The sequence below is a fragment of the Neopelma chrysocephalum genome, unplaced genomic scaffold (genome assembly GCF_003984885.1).
Source record: "Neopelma chrysocephalum unplaced genomic scaffold, ASM398488v2 Primary Assembly neopelma1_63, whole genome shotgun sequence".
NCBI classification, from domain to species: domain Eukaryota; kingdom Metazoa; phylum Chordata; class Aves; order Passeriformes; family Pipridae; genus Neopelma; species Neopelma chrysocephalum.
In genome coordinates, this window is record NW_020897720.1 from 13,947,117 (window position 1) to 13,967,316 (window position 20,200).

The following is a 20,200-nucleotide window of genomic DNA, read 5'->3' on the forward strand; positions in this document are numbered from 1 at the left end:
CTCTCCCGCCACGCTGCGAGATAATGCAGTAAAAAAAAAACCAAAACAAAACCCCAAACAAAACAAAACAAAAAAAGCAGCACAGTGCAGGGACAAAAGGCTTGTTTACTCATCAGCACTTTAAATTTTGGCAAGTACTTATTTTTGAATTTTTTTTTTTTTTTGAAATCGCTTTTCTACCTTTATCACCCGTCCCCTCCAAAAAAAACAACCAACCCCAACCGGAGGGAGTTTTTTTTCCATCATCCTCGGGGTCATCCCGTTGCGTGTTTCACGGTGAGCTTGGGGGGGTGTTCGGCCGGGCCCCTGGTCCTTGTCCGGCGGGGCCGGGCGGGCACTATGTGCCCGCGGGGTTGCGGCTGTGCGCGGGGGACGCGGCCGCGGAGCGCCGGGAGCCGGGTCTGGAGGGGCCGGAGGCGGGCGGGAGCTGCGCGGGCACCGGGCGGGGGTCGGGCTCGTCGCGGTGCGCGGGGTCGGCGGGGGCTGCGAGCTGCTCTGACGGGAAGGCGGAGGGGAGGCATCGGAGCGCGTCCGGAGGGGATGGAGGCGAGTCTATAGCACTTCCATCGGAAGAAACTGGGCTGGCACAGCGTCCTTCTCCTTGTAGGTACCGAATGCACTTCTTTTTCCTCCTGGAACAGCGAGGGAGAGAGGGATCGGTGAGTGATGGGGGGGTCATCGGCAGCTCCGGTGCTGCAGCGCTGCGGGGACACCGCCAGGAGGCGCCGGGAAAGGATCCAAGGGAAAGGGTCCGAGGGAAAGGGTCCGAGGGAAAGGGTTCGTAGGGAGAGGGTTCGAAGGGAAAGGGCTCCAAAGGAAAGGGCTCCAAGGGAAAGGGTTCATAGGGAAAGGGCTCCAAAGGAAAGGGCTCCAAGGGAAAGGGTTCATAGGGAAAAGGTTCGAAGGGAGAGGGTTCCAAGGGAAAGGGGTTCAAAGGGAAAAGCATTCAAAGGGAAAGGGTTCAAAGGAAAAGGGTTCCAAGGGAAAAGGGTTTGAAGGGAAGGGGTTCCAAGGAAAGGGTTTCAAGGGAACAGGGTTTGAAGGGAAAAGGGTTTGAAGGGAAAGGGTTCCAAGGGAAAAGGGTTTGAAGGGAAGGGGTTCCAAGGGAACAGGGTTTGAAAGGAAAGGGGTTCGAAGGAAATAGGGTTTGAAGGGAAAAGGGTTTGAAGGGAAAGGGTTCCAAGGGAAAGGGGTTTGCCAGTAACGTGGGGAGAGGAGGAGGAGGAGGTCATGAAACCAAAATCAAAAACAAGTAATAAAAATGAAAATAGAAAAAAAAAAGAGAAATAAGAACCCCCAAAATAATAATAAAAATAAAACCCATAAAACAAAAATAATAATAAAAAGCAGAGCAATATAAAATAATAAAAAAAATCCAAGTCACACATCATTCTTGCTGTAGCTGGTTTGGGACACGATTCCTCCACATCCCTGGACAGTTCTGTTCAGTGTTTACCCTGAGCTCCAGGAGTCACCTCATGCACCTGATTGTTTTAACTACCCCTGGCTGTCCAGAGTCAGTCCCTCACACTGTTTTACAGTGTCTTTACACACTCTGTTGAGCTGGTTTTCCTTCTCTCCACGTGACAGATCCCTCATGTCACTTGCTGTGGGTCCTTGAGCACCTCTGCAGAGATCCTCAAACAAAAGAGCCCTCAAGATGTCACCTTAACAGTGGCGAGGGGACAATCCCTCTGCTGGAGATAGCATTAATGACTTCACAGCTAAAACAGGGAGAAGAACATCTTCCTCTCACCCAGCTCCCTGCCTTGGCTGCCTCATGTGAGGAAAACAGATCAAATGAGAACTCGCTAATGCGGGCACACACCTTTCTTTGATCTCCCTAATGAAAAACCAGACAGTGTGAGAATGTGTATTAACTGGTCCAGTATTAAACACGACTTGCACTGGATGTGAACAGGAGCAGTGCTGTTCCTGCTGTCAGTGCCATCGTTAGCCGTGGTGACCCAATTAATGCGATAGGAAACACGACAGCCCGGCTTTAACTCGTGGGGTATTTTCCACGGGTGGTAATTCCCCGGAGCAGACGAGCCTGAGGAGGAGCTGTGTGTCCCACAGACACCTCGGGAGTAGCTGCAGGATGGAGTTTCAACCACCTGTTTTAAGATGACACAAATCTGTCCATCGATTCATTGATCTGATTTGCAGCAATGGGGAGAAAAGAGCAGGTGTGATACTACAGACTGCTGATAACGGGGGTTATGCTGAGAGGGGTGTTACACAGCTAAAGGGGTTTATCTCCCTCCTTTTAGGAGCTTATCCCTCTCCCTGTAGGAACTACAGCACTCTGGAGTGTTTGCCCAGGGTGTGAGGGAGAGGGTGAAAGCTCTAAAGCAGCAACACCCAGTCTTAACCAGGTAACCTCTCCTGTGGATGGAAATCCTCCCGGGGAAGTTGTTCTCTGCAGGTGAGCAGAGCAGGCAGGACAGGAGCCCTGGAGCGTTAGTGCAGGAATGGCAGAGCAGCTCTGGCTGACCAGGGTTTGGTTACACAGGGGACACAGGGAGAGCATGCCAAGGTCTCTGAGCACTCCAGCAGCCTGTGTTAATTGGGAAGCCGTGCAGAGGAGAAGCTGAATTCAGAGTTGGAGTGGAGGCAGAGCAAAGGTGGAGGAACTGCCCACAGGGGCACAGGGTGCTCAGCCTGGCTGCAGGAGGGATGGGGGCCTCCAACAGCCCCCTCTGGACATTCAGGTATTGATGAGACACTAAGGGAGCTCTGTCCAGATTCTTAATCAGTAAAAAAAAAGGTGCGTGATGACACCATCTGGAGTGTAAAAGGTGAGCAGGGAGCTCTGCTGCTGTGGCACCCTGAGGTGCAGGAGGGGAGCTCACCTGGGGCTCAGCCACAGGGACCAGAGCTCGGGCTGCAGCAAAGTCTGGGCCAGATTTGGGTGCACTGAACGATTTTAGTCACTTCAAGCTGCAGTAAGCACATCAAGCAATACTTTACTTCCAGCTTTGCCTACAGCTCTCAATGCATTGGTATAAAAATGTGCTGGGAATCACAGACCTCTGTCCAGGCTGGAGCCTCCCTGTGCTCCAGTGCCCAGGTCCAGAAGCCCCCATGGAGCTTTTTCAGCCTGGCTGCCTTTGCAGCCCCCCTGAGCCAGGCAGCACTTGGTGGATGCACTGAACTTTCCTATCTCCTGGCCATGTCCATTCCCTGGAAGCCTGAGGGGCAGGGCACTGCACTGCTTTGCTGCTCGAGGCTGTCCCACCCCACCCATGGTGGGTGCTGTGAAATTTAAGGGTCAGGAAGAGCTTGATCCTGAAATACATGGTTAGCCCAGTATAAATGGGAAAAAGAGACCCATTAACTCCTCACTGCTGGCCCTAGGGTGCTGTTTATGGGATTGGAAATCACTAACGGGGGGAAAAAAAGCCCCACATCAGGGTCACAGAGGTCTCCACCCTGGAAATAAGCTTTTAAGACCAGGGAATTCCATCAGCTGAGGAATATGCACAGCATTACACCAACACTGCCCCGGGGGGGGTGAGAAACCCAGCGTGCAGCCTGACCCCTGCAGCTCAGGCAGCAGCTCCGGAGGATGCCCAGGGAACGCCCAGGGAACACCCAGGGAACATCCAGGGAACTCCCATCCCCGCCGGCACCGGGAGGACCCTGGAGCTGCCCCCACTGCCCCAGGAGCACCCCAGCAGCGAGGAGATGCCGATACACACCTGCACGGGCCGCACCAGTCCGTTTGTTGGTTGAGGCCAAAGCGAGCTCTGCATTTCTTAGGAGAGGCAGGATCTGAACACAGAAGCATGCGCGGCGAGAATGGGCAAGGCAGAGGCACAAAGAGGAGGAGGAGCAGGAGGAAGAAAAGAGGCAACATCATTTTAGCCACTTGGAACACACGACTAACAGACTACAATCCCATTTTTTTTTCTTTTTTTCCTGCTGGCACCACCTCTCCTGGAAAAAAGTGATCGTTAGGCAAGTATTGGTGATCACTGCTGGCAGCTGGAGGAGGAGGTTTGGGAAACAGCCCTGGGAAAGGTGGGCAACTACGGGAAAATTCACAGCTCTTCGAATTTCTTAAGTTTGGAGATGCTGCCAAATCCCAGAGGCACTACCTGGCTCCTGTGTCTGCATCCTTACCTGCTCCCTGCCTTCCCAGCAGCGACTACCAGGGCTGCCAGCGAGCTCGGACTGCGCACGGAAGAAAGAGGAGGAAACGTTGCAGAAGCAGCTGAAAGCAGAGTTAGCACCGAGGAGACCTAGGCCAGGTTATTCCACTCTGCCCTCCCGTCATTCCCCTTCCAGTTTCAATGGAAAAACTGTTCTCCATGGCCCTTCTAAAATGTTGCAGTTTTACTGTTTAATTATGGGACTCATTAGGACGAAGCCCTATTTGCTTTCAGGCACATCCTGTTTTTCTCTGGTGCTGTAAATGGGATTTGAACAGCACATTTCTGTGCTGGATTCAGCCTCCCTCTCTCAGGCTGTTGTGTGTGACCAGCAGTTGGTTTCAATCCATTATCACTTTTGTATCACACAAACAGGACATATACAGGGATATATAAATATATATACACACTACACATAAGCCTGAAAACTTGTACTCCCTTTTATCAGTCTAGACACTGGGTAAGATCAGTAGTGTTAATTAAAGGGAAGATATAACTGCAGCACAGTCCTGGAATTGCTTTTTATGGACAATTGGAAGACATCATCCAGTGGTGATTCATTAAATTAATAAATTTGCTTAGAAAGCCAATAGCTTATCATATGGATGGCACAGTTTCATCCAGAAGTAAGAGCAATGAGCAGTAATGAACTGGTGAGCTGGAGAGTGGGAAAAGCTCTTTGTGACTCTATAGGCAATCCCAGAATGGAGATACTGGGAAAAACAGTCTAACTTCATGTATACATGATGCCACAGTGGGCAAGGATACTCTCTTGATGGTTTATAATGAATATTTATTGGTAGAGGTATTATTTGTTCCTGATATGGCAGAAATACTTCAGAAATCAGCACAGGAATAGCCTTGGATGATGGGGATATGTCTGAAATCTGCCAAAAGGGCCTTTTTTTATCAGCACTGGGGTGCAGGGAAGCAGCTGGTACTGGGTTTTAGTATGACTTTGCTTCAACCTTGGTTACTTTGAAAAGAAAACCAAACTCGGGGTAGCCCCATGGGTGATCTTCAATCCTGTCACTGCATTTCATCCCACCCACAGTCCTGATGCATTTGAGAGCTTTCTTTAATTGATGACACCTGTAGGTCTGATGGGGACATGCACCCTGGATGTTTTCAATTGATTTAGTGATAGCTTATATGAAGTTACACACTCGCCAAAATCTAATCTTTCCAGTTTTCACACACTCCCCATGTTCTAATTCAAACACGTCCATGAAAAAGTCACAGAAATGTTAATTTGCCGTGTCTTAAAAAAAACAACAAATGTGTTTTTCTTTAGTTAAGCTCAGGAGAATAAAGGAAAACATGGTAAAACACAACAACTGCCTTGGTTTATCCCCTCTGAGCGGGAGCGCAGGGACAGGCACCGCACACACGCGTTTACCTGAGCTGGAATCTTGCTGCTTTTCCCGTGTTCGTCTCTTCTTTTTCCCCTAGGAAATCAAAGGAAAGGCTGTTATCCGTGCTCCAGGAGAACGAGGGTGCTGTGCAGGGTGCTTGGGGCTGGATTGGTGCTGCTGGCTCAGCCCATTCCAGGGAGAGATGAACTGGGAATGGCTGCAAAGGGACTGCTCTAGTTTATCTATCAACAGCTGATGCTCCTGCCACATTCTTATTCCTTTTCCCTCTTTATGTTTCTAAAAAGCCCCTGGCCCATTTTAGCACCTTCCCTGTTTCCAAAATGTGCTTTACAGTGGTGCCTTATACCCAAACAGAAATTGCTTCTTAACATTCCCTGATTTCAAACGGGAAAGAACGTTTAAGGAAATCCCCAGAAATTCATTTTCAAATCACACTGACCTATTTCAGTGCTTTTGCAGCTCTGGACCCATCTCTCGCTCTTCTTTCACTAACAAGAAAGCCCTATTTTATCCCCAAACTGCCTCTCTTGATTCACAAGACGCAGCAACTCCCCTCCTGCCCTAATGAGCTGATTAATGAGGGCACAGCAGCGCAGGAGCAAATCTGGCTGTGAGGAGCAGCAGCTCCCAGGGCTGCCTTTGACCTGTGACTTTTTATATGACTTCTTGTGGTTTGAGTGAAGGTGGAAAGCTCTGAGCTGTGGTGAGCTTTTTCTTCAGTGGGGGAGCAACTGTATTTCCTGCCCGATATCTGCACCACGTGCTGCAGAAGTGACCTACATTCCTCCTCCTCCTTCTCCTCCTCCTCCTCCTCCCTGCTCAAGCTCCGCAGAGAAAAGCGTCTCTTCAACAACCACAACACCCAAACCAGCTGGTCTGCAGTGCTGGGAGGACCAAAATCCATCTTGTGGAGCAAGGAACCAGCCCGTGATTCCCCAAGGAACCAGATGAATGATGATACAGGTTGAGGTTTCCATGGAGGGTGTGCTTGGTCTTGGTGCTGTGCCCTCCAGGTGTCAATGTCCTCCAGGTGTGTGCCCATCAAAATGTGGGCTGGGGGTTTCCCCTCACCTCTGCTTTTTCTGCATCATCTCTGCCCTCTGTGTTTTAGGGGGTTTTGGGGTGGTTTTCCTGCCCTTGGTGGAGTTTGGGCTTTCTGGAAGGAGGGCTGTGGTCAGTGTGGGACAGATGGGAGCTCACTGGGCAGCTCCCAGGGGAAAGAAAGTGTCTGTGAGGGAAATGATGGAGCCTTAGATCAAAGGGACAGAGTCCTTGAGTGGATGGACAGACCTCTGAAGACTTATGTGTGCTTTGCTTCAGGTCTCTAACGAGCTCATTAGGCACAACAGCCAAGAAAGTCACAAGGAAAAACCCTTCTCAAAAAGATCCACTATTTTAAACCACAGAATACTAAAATGGTTTGAGTAGGAGGGGACCTTAAATATATCCTGTTTCAAACCCCTGCCATAGGCAGGGACACCTTCCACTAGCCCAGGTTGCTCCAAGCCCTGTCCAACCTGCCCTTGAACACTTTCAGGGATGAGGCAGCCACAGCTTCTCTGGGCAACCTCCCTCCCTTACCACCCTCACAGATATCTCAGCTGCTGCCCAAGATGTTTTATGTTTCCATAAAACTGTATTTCCAAGGACCATCCCCATCACTTCAAAGCTCCTCTTCCTTACTCCCTGTATTTGCTTGGACAACAAGCAAACAGACACCTGTGGTAGCTGGGGCCGTACCATTCATCCCATAGACAGGCACTAAACCAGGAGGGTGCTCGAAATACTCCTGAAATGTGAATTCCCACAGCGCTGGTGCCACCAGGAATGGTGCCAGGTGGGCTCTTTGTCAAACACCAGCTGTCACCCCCGGGGTTTTTCGGGCCACGCCAAGGGAAGGGGGCCCGAGCAGGGCGGGCACTCACGTAGTTGTCTCTGGCAGACCAGCCAGGGTAGAGCTGCATGTGGAGCTGCCGTTCCTTGCGGGCCAGTTCGTAGTACTTGGCCTGTTCCTCCCGGGACAGCGCGTGCCACTGCAGGGACACACACACAGAGCAGTGAGACACGGCCCCGCTGCCCCCTCCCAGCCCAGCCCACCCCACCAGGGCCATCCCGCCCCGGGGCACGTCCCACCCTGCGTGTTTAAGGGATAAGAGCACCCAGCCTTGAAGCAGATGCTTGTTATGTGCTGAAGAGCAGCTGCAAGGGACGGGGATGTAGCACTGGGGGGTGGTGCTGGGCCCCACGAGCTCTCACCCTCCTCCCCAAGATCTGGTTGATGGCAGCGCTCTCCTTCAGGGTGCACTCGGCGATGACTTTCGCCCGCATTTCTTTCATATACAACATGAAAGCGTTCAGGGGCTTCTTGATAGTGGGCTTCTTGGCTTCCTTCTCTCTCTTTGGTTCTGGTTGAGGTTTCCTTGGTGGGACCAAAGGAGGAGCTGTCAGCATCAGAGCCACCCCCAGGCCTGGCTCAGCAGAAAACTCCCCCACAAACCAACCCCACAGCACGAGCGGGCGGGGGGCCTGAGAGGTGCACATAGAGCTCGGTGTTCACCCATCCTGCCCCCAAAGGGGCATTAAGAGTGACAAATGAAATGGGTGCTGAGGTGCCGTTTCACGAGCCCTGCCTGCGCTCCCAACTCACATGTTTCGGTCATAGTGCTCCATGTCCTGCTTGCCGGAGTGGGGCACGATGGCGGGGTGCGGGATGCCGGTGGTGTGCATGCCAGAGCCCAGCATCAGCGGGTGAGTGAACCTGCAACAGAGAGCGGGTGAGCTGTGCCAGGGCTGTGCCGGGCCAGGGCTGTGCCGTGCCAGGGCTGTCTCACGGGACGGCACTCGGACGTGGCGGAAGCGGACGGAAAGCAGAGGACACGGAAAGCACGTGGGTGCTGCCAGGCTGGCGGGGGAGTGGGCAGTGCCCACCAGCCCGGGTCACCCCCGCGGGCACGTGGCTGGAAAGGATCCGGTGCCACGGCGAGGGAAGCGCCCGCAGCGGGAACCGGCCTGGCCGAGGTCCAGGGCACTTCCAACCAGCAGCTTCAGCTACTCAGGTCTCTGTTGCTGCAATATCTTATCAGCACTGCACAAAGAGACAACAAGCTCAACCAGGGCTTTGGATGGGAGAGATGAGGACCACCCCGCGCCTTCCTTTTAACACAAACAGCCTAAGTCTGAACACGAACCCAGCTGCAACTCTAGGAGGTGCACCTTGCCTGAGCAATGCTCTCCACAACACAGGCTGAGATCATGAGAGGTCTCGCTCGCTCTCAGGCTTCATTAGCTCTCTCCGGAGTTTTGGAGGGTAAAGCCAGCACAGTCAGCTTTGCCAAGCTTGCCACTTCATGACTGCAGCTTGAGATGGCAGAATTGCCCATGGGAGATGAACTGTTCATTAGATATGCTGGCACGAAAAGAAAAGCTGTTTAATTTAATCCACCAGCACAGTCTGATCCTTATCTGACCAGGTGTACTTTCTCGGCTGCAGCACTGCTGCAAAATCCACCCCAAAATCCTGCAAGCAGGAGCTCGAGGAGGCTGCTGGGGCTCCGGGGGGAACCGTTAGCTCCTCTTGCCTTCGAGGCTGTGCAAGGCTGATGCCTCGTGAGCAAGGAGGGCTGGCAGCACTCCCTCCCCTCTTCTGCAGGACTAGGGGCTCCATGGATGGGGGATGAATGGCATGGATCGAGGGTTGCATGGATCCAGGTTCCTGCATGGCTAAGGGCTCTCATGAGTAAGGGTTTGCCTGGTTTTCCTGTGGGAAATCTCCGCTAAAAGCTCTTCAGGACAACATGAAGCAGAAGCAAAAGCTGGTGCATGAGCCCAGACACCCCTGTGGAGCCACGGGGGCTTTGCCCAGCAGCACACCTGGAAGGGCTGGGCTCTGTCATGCCCATCCACAGGGGATGTGCTGTGCTCAGCTGAAGGCAGAAGCTGTGCTTTTGTCTCACAGAACTGACTTGTGCCCGACGGGAGGGCAGCAAATCACTGCCCATGGCCTGTCCTGCTGTTAAAGCTGAGACCAGGAAAACAGGCGGGTCTCTGCAGAGCAAAGCTCAGTGGTGGTGGCAGCAGGGAAACATCCAGGATTAGGGCTGGTGACACGGAGCAAAATCCCGAGCAATGGATTCCAGCCCTTTTTCCCAATGCTGAGCTGAGGGCTGGGGTTTCTGGCTCTGTTTAGACTTCTGCTGTGTTAAAACCCAACTGCTCTGCATCCTTCATCCTCGATATCCCCCCGAGCACCCTCTGGACCAGACACTGCCTCAAAGCGCCTTCTCTCCCCACGGCTGCCCCGGGGCGGGTGCGTGGCTGTCCCTGGGGGCCGTGGTCTGCTGCAAGCTCCTGCTGCACACACTGCAAGCTGCGAGGGCAGCCGAGCTGCTGCCCTGTGTCACACAGCTCATACTCACCTGGAGAAAGAAGCCCCAGCAGAAAGCGCTGACGAGTACGGCTGTCTAAATCCACATGACGGGAGCGGATAGACAGACTGGCTCTGCCTGGGATCAGGAAGAAAGAGGCTATAAAGTATCCACAGCTACGTGGGGTTTCCTAAAGATATCCTTTGCTAAGGGGACTCGGAGCACCGATGCCCCTGGCTGGCAGGACACCCAGGCTGTCCTCTGGATTCAAGGGGCACTGCAGGACTTGGACGTTATTTTGAGAGAACCTGGGCCTTCCTACAAAGGTTGGATTCGATTCTGACCCCCCTCCAACCCTGGTGCTGAGCACCACTGCAGCTTTATCTGGTTAAAATGCAGAATGCAGAGGTGCGTGCTGAAAAATCAGCTGCTGTTGCACAGAAGAAGTTGCTAAAAAGAGCACAGCTCTAAAAAACTAAACAAAACACCAAAAAACTAAAGCCTGGTCAGAGTCTCTGTGCAGTGCACAAGAGGCTGCAACAGGAGGATGGATATGAGGAAGAACTTCTTTACTGTGTGGGTGACTGAGCACTGGAACAGATTGCCCAGAGAGGGTGTGGAGTCTCCCTCACTGGGGATATTCCAGGACCATCTGGATGCAATCCTTTGCCATGTGCTCTGGGATCGCCCTGCTTGAGCAGAGAGGTTGGATCAGATGACCCTCTGTGGTCCCTTCCAGCTTTACCCATTCTGTGATTCTGTGATCACGGAACTTCCCGGTGTCTGGAGAAAAAGTACCTACTCTGCCCTTGTATTCAGGAATACTCTGATTTCCCCAGCATATCATTTCAAGGATGCCCATCAGTTTTAAACAGCCAAAAGCTCATTCCTTTTCAAAGTGCTTTCATACTGGGGACTGGGCATGTACCAGACCTGGAGCTGGAAATTATTTTTGAGATAGTAAAATAACTATGCAGGAAGTTCCTTGTTGTTCCCAGCAAGGGAACCCCCACATTTTCATATGGAAATAGCTCAAAAATACCTTGGCTTGTTCTGCAAACCCACCAAAAGGTGCTTCCAGCCTAAAACTGCACACGGAAACTGAGATTATAGAATCACGGAGTGGTTTGGGTTGGAAGGGACCTCAAAGCCCATCTTGTTCCACCCCCTGCCAAGAGCAGGGACACCTTCCACTAGTCCAGGTTGCTCCAAGCCCTGTCCAACCTGGGGCACGATGGGGTGCTTACACCTGCACTGGTGCTCGTGCTCCTCTGGCCAGGCTGCACAGAGCTGTGCCTAAAACCAGCACCAGCTATTTTCAGCTCCAATAACCAAAAACCCCACCAAAAGCCCACCATCATCAAGCGTGGTGCCCCGAGAAGGACCGAGCTCCGGGGTGCCTGGGATTTTCCAGGGCCAAAGACAAGTTTGTGCCCTGCAGAGGAACAACGACAGTGGGGCAGCAGTCAGGCCCCCGAGCCACGCTGGGCAGGAAGGAGGTCCCTGTTTCTGTTGCTCAGGGAGCTGCTGTGCCTCGGCTTGACCGAAATCTGCAGGATCTGTGTGCAGGGAAGGCAGCCGGGGCTGTTTACACCCTGCCAGGCAGGAGCCCTCTCCCACCCCTTAGATGTCGGGCGGGTATAAACACACCAACAAACAGCCAAGTGCCGCCGCACCGGGAAACCCAAACAGCCTTTGAAGTTGGAGGCGGCTGCCCCAGGGCCGAGAAAACACTCGGAGCTAATCCAGAAGCGACCTGTGTTACTCCAGAGGCTGGGATACACCGGGATAGGAACGGAGTCGGGCACTCGCAGCTCCATCCCAAGTCCCTCTGACGTGCAAATGAGTGCAGCTGTGAAATCAGCCCCTGATGGTTGGGAATGCACGACTGCAGCCCGTGCCATGGAATTACAGACTGGTTTGGGTTGGAAGGGACCTTAAAGCTCATCCAGTTCCATCCCCTGCCATGGGCAGGGACACCTTCCACTATCCCAGGTTGCTCCAAGCCCCGTCCAACCTGGCCTTGGACACCTCCAAGGATGGCACATCCACAGCCTTTGTAGGCAACCTGTGCCAGAGCCTCACCACTCTCTGAGTAAAGAACCTTCTCCTAGTGTCTAATCTAACTGTCTCCTCTTCTAGTTTAAAACTGTTCCCCCTTGTCCTATCACTATCTGCCCATATAAAAAGTCCATCTCCTTTTTTATAAGCTCCCTTTGTGCATAGAAAGGGGCTGTGAGGTCTCCTCAGAGTCTTCTCTCCAGCTCTCTCAGTATCTCCACAGTATCACAGATGCTGGAAGGGCAGCTGGGACACAGCCATGGGATGGCACCAACACACTTGGCCCAGGGCACAGGAGAGTCACACCATGTGCAGGTTCCTGGCCAAGGTGAACTGCCAGGCTCCATGAGCAAAACTCACTTGACTGGACTCTCGGAGGCTTTTATCCGACTGTCATCCCAGCTAATTACAGAAACAGTGATTGCAGCTCCTCCTCCCCAAGCGCTCGGTGAGAACAAAACCCGTTTCTGCCCAGCTCCTGCCTGCCAGCTCGTGCAGGAAAAGTTGCTTCCTGTGTGTGGCCATCCTGGCTCAGCAGCTGACTTGGTGGCACTGGCACAGGCACAGAATCATGGAAGGATTGGGCTGGAAGGGACCTTAAAGATCATCCAGTTTCAATTCCCCTGCCATGGGCAGGGACACCTCCCACCAGCCCAGGTTGCTCCAAGCCCCGTCCAACCTGGCCTTGGACACTTCCAGGGATCCAGGGGCAGCCACAGCTTCTCTGGGATGCACCCTTGGCACGACCATCCCTGGCACACAGCCCCTGCTGCCATGGCACAGGGGGATGCTGCCACGATCTGATGGGATTTGGTGCTTCTGCACTCGTCCACACTGGTGTGCTGAGCCTCAGCTGAAAACTGGGCACTCCAGGAGTGGGTTTGGGGCTCTTTCCATAAACTTTGGGAAAGGAAAAGAACGAGCAAAAGCTCTATTAGGCACACGTGCCTCGAGGTGCTGCTCTCTGCACGTCAGGCCGTTTGTTGCTGTACCATATCTGCTCTATTACTCACTAATGAAGGCATCTGAGGATGCCAAACCCTGTGGATGCTGAAGAAGCTCTCAGCCATGCAAACTTCCTCCACCACCAACTGCCCCACAAAACCTCCACAAAAGCCAGACTGCTCTGCCTCCATTCGCCCAGGGCTGCCTGAACAACACCATCCCATCCCAGGAGTGGACCTTCCTTTTGACAAATAGGCTCGTTTCTCTCCATCTCCCAACTATTTCTTTCATGTTACAGCACAGTCACCCCAGTCCTTGTTTTCCCTGAGGATGAACCACATCATCTGAGGAGTTAAATCATCACCCAAGAGTAGCAGATTTAGCACAGAAGGTAAAATGTAATCTCTTTGAAGCCAAACTCTGTATCGAAGGCCTCAGCTTCTGTTTCCTTGTGGTAAAATATCTGGAACATGAAATTCATAAACAAAACGAAGCAAAAAGCTCCACTCTCCCATTCTGCAATTGGTCCTTGTACCTGGAGCTCTCTGTGGAGCTTTGCTGATAAAAATCCCTCAGCACTGGGGGGATCTGGCCAACCTGCCCCCATCATCACCCTCCCTGCACTCTTTCCCTGTCCTGACCACCCTGAATTGCCACCTGCAGCCACCACCCTTTCTGTCAGCCTCTGCCACGCCTCCGTGTCCTCAATGGGGATTAAAAATTAACCTGAGGAGTGACGAGTCCCCCCCGGCAGCCCCGGCCAGCCCCGCTCCCCTGCTGTGCTCACACAGCCAGGGGACACGGCCACAGAGCACACACTGGTGTATTTTTAACTTGTGTGCCCGGGGCAGGTTTCCCAACAGGCTCTGCTTTGCAGGATGCTCCTCAGGGCTGCCCCATGCAGGAGGGACATTTTGGGAGTGCTCCAGCTCATGGTCCCTCCTTCCCCATCCCCACTGGGACAGCAGTTCCCACCCAGCCAGCAGTGCTGTGGCCAGGCTGTGGGTACTGGGGTCGTTTGCTGGGCAGGTCTCTGCCATGGGGTACTTCTTCCCTGTGTGTCAGACCCTAAGAAACACCCTGGCCTGGCAGACGGATCATCCCACAGGATTACACTGTGCTGGTGGCAGGCTAAGGAAAAGCACTGTTTGTGCTGCAAACTCCAGCATGGGAAAAAATTACCTCCCACTCAAAAGAGAGACTTTTGCTGGGACTAGGAGGGATAGGCAGGAAGCTCTCCCTGGGTTCCCTAATCCACAGAGGCAGTTAGATGTCAGGCAGGAGACAGTTTTGACTCAGGCAGGTTGTAACACCTCTCCAGGGGTGCTGGGATGAAGCCCTCAGCCTCTCCATGGATCTGCTCCCCGTGTGTGACACGGGGCTAAACTCTCCTGCCTGTTCCCCCAGCACACAGGAGGGATGAAGCCGTGGAGGTCAGGGAGGGCACTGTGGGTGCTCAGTGACCCCTCCGTGCGCAGCGTCCGGCGCGTGGGGCTGTGTGGGCAGAGCCCTCCTCACTCACCATCCCATCGACGGCGTGATCTGTCCCACTCCTCCGGGGGGCAGGGGGTAGAAACCAGGGATGTCTGACGTCTGGGAAGGACGGTGCACTCCTGGAAGAAGGGAGGAGGACATCAGCTGGACCCAGCACTGCATCCCCCAGCCGACAGGGACCACTCCCAGCCCAGTCCCCTGGCTGCTTCATCTGTGGACACTTGTCCAGCAGGCCATATATCTGTCTGCAGGTGGCAGGATATTGCAATTCCCCTTTATTTGCTGTGGTTCTCTCCGTGGGGATGTGGTGGGTCACCCACGTTGCTGCAGAATCACCAGCACTCGTGTAAGGTGGTGGGGAAGGCAGCTCGTTCTTGTGCAAGCATCATCCCTGCTCCATGCCACACTGAGGCCAAGCAGCAACTTGCTTTGCTAAGGATTTGGTTGACTCCAGGCATCCCTCTGCCCTTCCCAGAGAGCCTCATGAGGTGCTCAATGGATGGTCCAAGCTGTTCCTATGCCCCGCGGGACCCCCCGTGAGCAGGCTGTGGGGATGCTCCAGCAGGCACCACCTCTATCTCCATTTTAAACAATTTGAGTTCAAAACAACTGTTCCGCGGGCTCCGTGGGTGCCAAGGAACTGTGGAGGTGGGTATGGTGCCAGCTGGGAATTCACCCTTCGCACGGGGAATCCCTGTGGGATCTTCAAAGCCGCTGGCACGGGCGGCATGGCCAGGGGACACAGCCCAGCACGGCTCCCCTTCCACCTGGACTGGAAAACATCCTGCAGAGCCCGAGGCTGCGGGTGGGACTCAGACAACCAGGGAGCTGCTGGCAGGAACAGCCTCCAGCTGACCCCTGCACTGGGAGACTGGAGGGGCACTGGGCTGAGCTCTGCTGCACAGGGGTGTGACACTGGCTGCTACCCAGCCTCAGACAAAACTGGGGACAGGGATTGTCCACTGGCTGTCCTGGGTGATGAATACATGGAATAAACCAGTGATGAGTTGCAAGCAGTTGCAAACTCAGAAATCCGGATTATTTTTTTAGGTGTATTAATGATTAATTATTAATTAGGAGCAACACCAACAGATTCCAAGCATCTTATTAGGAGTTAGCTAAAATAAATATATAACTGACCTGAAAGGAATACATAACTTGGGATGAGATTTGCTTCAGGTGGGACTCAGCAGCCCACTGAGGGTCAAACAAAACCAGCACTCATGTCAGGCAGCTGCTGGAATATCCTGAGATTTGCCTCTCCAACAGTACAAGTTGCATAAGCCAGAGGACAAGTTATTCTTGCTGGCCCAGTGGTTGGGGCACCAACCACTGACTCAGAATTCCTGCTTGTATTTCCTTGTCTGTGTGTCCTTGGGCTACTGTGAATACTTTAAAGGCATGCTGGGAGAATGAGTGTGATGGTGGCTCTCAAGCTTACACTGGGTGATAATGGGAGCTATTTCAGTGATGGAAACAGAGACAGGACGCATCCAGAAGGAACAGGGAAGAAAACCCTCGCCCAGCAATACAGGGATGGGGCATGATCCCAGCTGCACCACGGAGGCAGGTCCCAGCTGAGGATGATGGTCTGAACCTCTGCATGAACAGGACCTGGGGGTCTCTGGGAGGGACAGACTCCCTGTGTCTGTAAATGCACAGGATACACGGGAAAGGGGAGACTGGACAGTGCCTGCACTGAGGGCACAGGGGAGTGGGCAGCCCAAGGACAGCTTCCCAGAATTACTGACCCACCACAGAACGTTCAGGGACTGCCCCAGTGCCAACTGCAGCCCCCACAGAGGGACACAACCAGCTCATCCCTTGGGTGAGCTGCTCCTGTGCTGCTTAAGGCTTCCCAGGCTGGCAGTGAGTCCCAGGAGGCAGCTCACAGAGAGGGGCAGGGCTCTGCCAGGCACTGCCAAGGCAGAGTGAAGGAAGGTGTGTCGGGTCCCCTTCCCTGCAGACTCAGAAATCTGCAGGTTTCCTCTCAAGACTCAAACTCTGCCGTTACCTGAGCTTCAACAGGTTTATTTTGGTAACTCTTCCAATTTTTCTGCTGAGTTTATTATGCTCTGGTGGCTGACAAGCAAAGTGCTGGGTGGAACCAGGATGTGCCTGGGTATCTGTTACACCAGGCCTAAACCCTACCCATTACCATCCCTGGTGAGTCCAGAACGTGGCCCCTGGGTTCAGACCAGGGATCACTCAGAGGGTCCTCCAGCCAAGAGCATCCTTGACAGCCCATTGTTTTATCAACAATGTTAACTTGGTGAAGCCAATGCCTCCAGGACAGTTTGGATCACTCCTGGGTGGAGGCCCTTGCCCAAATCACAACAGTTGGTTTTGTGCCTCTGTTTTGGCACTGATTTCTGGGCTCTGATGGGCCCTGAACTCCTTCCTGAATATAGCCTGACACAAAATTGTGAATTTGCTTGCTTTCCCACGAAATCAAGATCACGGCTGTGTAAAAGCCTGGATAATTTGAAGACAAGTTCTGCACTAATGTAAGGTTGAGAAAAGTTATGATTTTACACTCACTTTGCCAGTAACCCACGAAGAATGATGGAACGATAAACGGAGGTGAATTCCTCTGCACATACCTGTCTTTCACAGTTCAGGGTATATTTTACAGTTCAGGGTTTAACCTCTGCCTACTGTACTTTCCTCTGTAGCCTCAAGAGCCAGCTGACGTGGCCCGAGCTCACACAGGAACCCGAAGAGCCAAACCGTGTGACAACCACACAGCGTGCGGCTACGGGGACACACATGTCACAATCCAGTCAGCTATCAGACACCGATCCTGTTTAGTCAAAATATTTCCTGTTTCAAGCATTTATTTTCTCAAAACGACAACCTGACAACAGTTTGGGTATGAGTCAAAGGAAAGATTACTTTCCATTTTCTGGTTGACTCTCGCGCGTCGTCGCGCAGCCTCTGCTCCGGTCTCAAGGTACAGGACAGCTTGTTCAGAGAGCTGAGCTCACCCCATCAGCAGGGCTGGCACTCTGGATACCAAACTGCCCTTGCCCAGGATTACAAGGCACTACCAATAAGTGAAATAACCTCCTACTGCTAAGCAACGCCCCAGCTCTTGACTTTTCTCACTGGTTTGGGACCAGGAAGGTGACAGCCTTCACCTCAGTGGTCTCCAGCACCGTCCCCCTCCTGCCACCCAGGTCCCCAGCGCTGCCACTACCTTGTTTCTGGTTGATGTCAGCGGGCAGGTGGGGCGAGTGGGAGCCGTGGCTGAAATGGTCGTTGCTGTACGGGATGAGCGGGGTGAGCGGGTGGACTCCGTGGGACGGCTGCACTACGGGAACTTTGTTGGACTGCAAGACACAAGGAGGGAGAGCGCTCAGGAATCATCAGGATCCAGCAGCAAAAAAGGGCCAGTGCCCTTTGCAGTCCTGTGGTCGGAGGCGAGGCTGGGAATGACTGAAAACACTAAACAGATCACTAAACCAACATTACAGCACCCTGCTAGAAAAATCCATAAATGAAGCAGGGACAACAGCTGGATATGATTACATGGATAGGTGGAAAACAGATCAAATCAGCATGAAGTTTTCAAAATTCAGAACTTTTTTTTCATTCATTTCCAGTACCTTTTATTCCAGGATGAATGCTACAAACATGTTACCCAATGCAGTGCTCTTGTTCTCTGTCGTGTGCTACCACAGGGTCTAAATCTGGACTCTCACATCTTTCACATTCACTCTGAAAACCATGCTTGGGCTTTCCTAGCCAGGGCTCTCATGCAGGCACAGACACAGAATCATTTAGGTTGGAAAAGTCCTTATAAAGACCAAGTCCAACCATTAACCCAGCTCTGCCAAGGCCACCACTAAACACTGAGGGCAACACCTTTGAAAACATGACGTGGTCACCAGTGAGCCCTTGGGCTGAAATCCCCCTTGGACTGAGGTCCAGTGCTCAGGAAGAAGGACCAGGGGGAGCTGAGGCAGCACTGGGGATGCATCAAACCCAGGAAACTAAGCAAAGAAAAACCTGTCTCCTCTTGCAGCTGCCCCTGGTTAAACACGGTGCGGCCGTCAGAGCCCAACACCTTGTAAAAGGCTCTTTTTGGTGAACATGATGGGAAGTACTTCTGTGTGTTGGAGCAAAGAGAGGGGAACCTATTCCAAAGAGCTGCACAGCTGTAAGGAACACACACACACACACTCACTCTCTGCCATCCACACCAGCCTCCTCGCCCCGAGCGTCCCGCGCTGCTCCCTACATGCCTGGTTTCGCCCAGGGTTGCCTTTAAACCCAAACTGACAGGGCAAAGCCTTGGTGGTGGAGTGTTAGGATTTGTCCCAGATAAATCCAGAAAGAGAAACAGGGCAGACAGACAAAATGGGGAGCAAATGGCAACAGAGCAGGTCAGACAGCTCTCCAGGGGCTAAGAGCTGTGGGCATTGCCAGCCAGACCTCTGGTTCCACCAGAAACTGCAGATGATTTGCTGTGGGACTTTTGACAAGTCATTTAGGATCCCTGGACTCGATTCACTGGTGCCTTTCACTTTGGTAACGATTTTGCTCAGGCAGAATGAGCACGAAGCTCCAGTTGGCTTTGGTGGAGGTGGCACAGACACAGGGCTCTGGTTGACTTGTCCTGGACCTCTCCCAGCTGCTCCAAGCTGCTTGCACAGCAGATTGGGAGTCCTGGGCAAGTCCTGTGTTTTGCATCCCTGCTTTGAGGAGGAAACCCGTGAAGCGGAAAGGAAAACAGGCCGATGGAGAAGCCACTTTACATCTGTCTTTCCCACAAAGGTTTGCTCATGCAAATAAAAACCAAGAGGCATGCAGGTCTGCATTTGAGAATGAATGAATACCCTAATTCCTGATGCTTAACAGGGGTAGATTTACTGTGTACAGTGGGATAGTGGGAATGTAACCCCCTTGCCCAGCACAGGCTGGTGTGGTGGCAGGCGTTCCTGTCCTGCAGCAGGGCCATGGGTTGTGTGGTTTTCCCACTGAGAGTGGTGCTGGGCTGGCTCCTGCTTGCTTAAATACATGTTTGGAGCTCTGAGCTTTTTCTATTCTTAGCCATGAAACGAGACGAAGAATAGCTTTTCAGTGATATTTCTAAAATTAGCTTTGGCTGAGCTTGTTTAAGAGCCACAAAGCCCAAAGGAGGGATATGCTATTTTACGTGTACATTTGAACCTGGCACTGGAGCAGAACAAGCTCCATGATGGGCTGTTTTGAAAACTAAACTTGAGCATTTCTGCTGTTCAAAGCAGGGCAGATCTTTCCTCTCCATCTGCCTCGTGCCTGACCCAAAGCACAGCACCAGCCACCAGCCAGAACTGAGAACAGCTTTCAATGACAGAAGACACAGCCCACTACAGCTGCAGATCAACAGTCCTGATGCTGATCCACAGGATACCTCCACAGGGTCAAAAGCAGAGAGCAAAGCTGCTTACAGCAAAGCAGAACATGGAAGTGTTCAAGGCCAGGTTGGACAGGGCCAGTAGAAGGTGTCCCTGCCCATGGCAAGGGGGGTTGGAATGAGATGAGCTTTAAGGTCTCTTCCAACTCAAATCATTCTGTTATTCTATGGTAACCTGGTGTTACAAGAAAGTTGCACTCGGCTACTCAGATTTTCCATTGGTTCAGATGGCAAACAAGATGCTGCACCAGCAAGAGCTGCCATCCCCATGGCCCTTCTACATTTGCCTCACTCAAAAACTTTTCCACTCTCTAAAGCCATGAAGATTTGGTGGGGAAGGATGCTCAGGAAGGAGGCCAGAAAAATTTCTGCAAGGGGCTGTTTATTCCCCTCCCGCTTCCT

General features: G+C 52.7%; 1 protein-coding gene across 2 annotated transcripts in view; it reads right to left on the reverse strand.

Moving 5' to 3' along the window:
• Positions 1-437: 437 nt before the first annotated feature.
• Positions 438-20,200, reverse strand: part of TCF7 (transcription factor 7) — a 67,513-nt gene continuing 47,750 nt past the window's right edge. The window contains exons 4-11 of one of the 2 annotated variants that reach the window (XM_027682784.1): positions 17,597-17,729; positions 14,426-14,516; positions 9,949-10,035; positions 8,181-8,291; positions 7,790-7,952; positions 7,459-7,566; positions 5,557-5,605; positions 438-632 (exon numbers count right to left, since the gene is read on the reverse strand). In XM_027682784.1, the coding sequence (XP_027538585.1) occupies positions 553-632; positions 5,557-5,605; positions 7,459-7,566; positions 7,790-7,952; positions 8,181-8,291; positions 9,949-10,035; positions 14,426-14,516; positions 17,597-17,729 (822 nt within the window). In that variant the 3' untranslated portion in view covers positions 438-552. The remainder of the gene's footprint in view (positions 633-5,556; positions 5,606-7,458; positions 7,567-7,789; positions 7,953-8,180; positions 8,292-9,948; positions 10,036-14,425; positions 14,517-17,596; positions 17,730-20,200) is intronic. The other variant, XM_027682785.1, reaches the window with a different exon arrangement.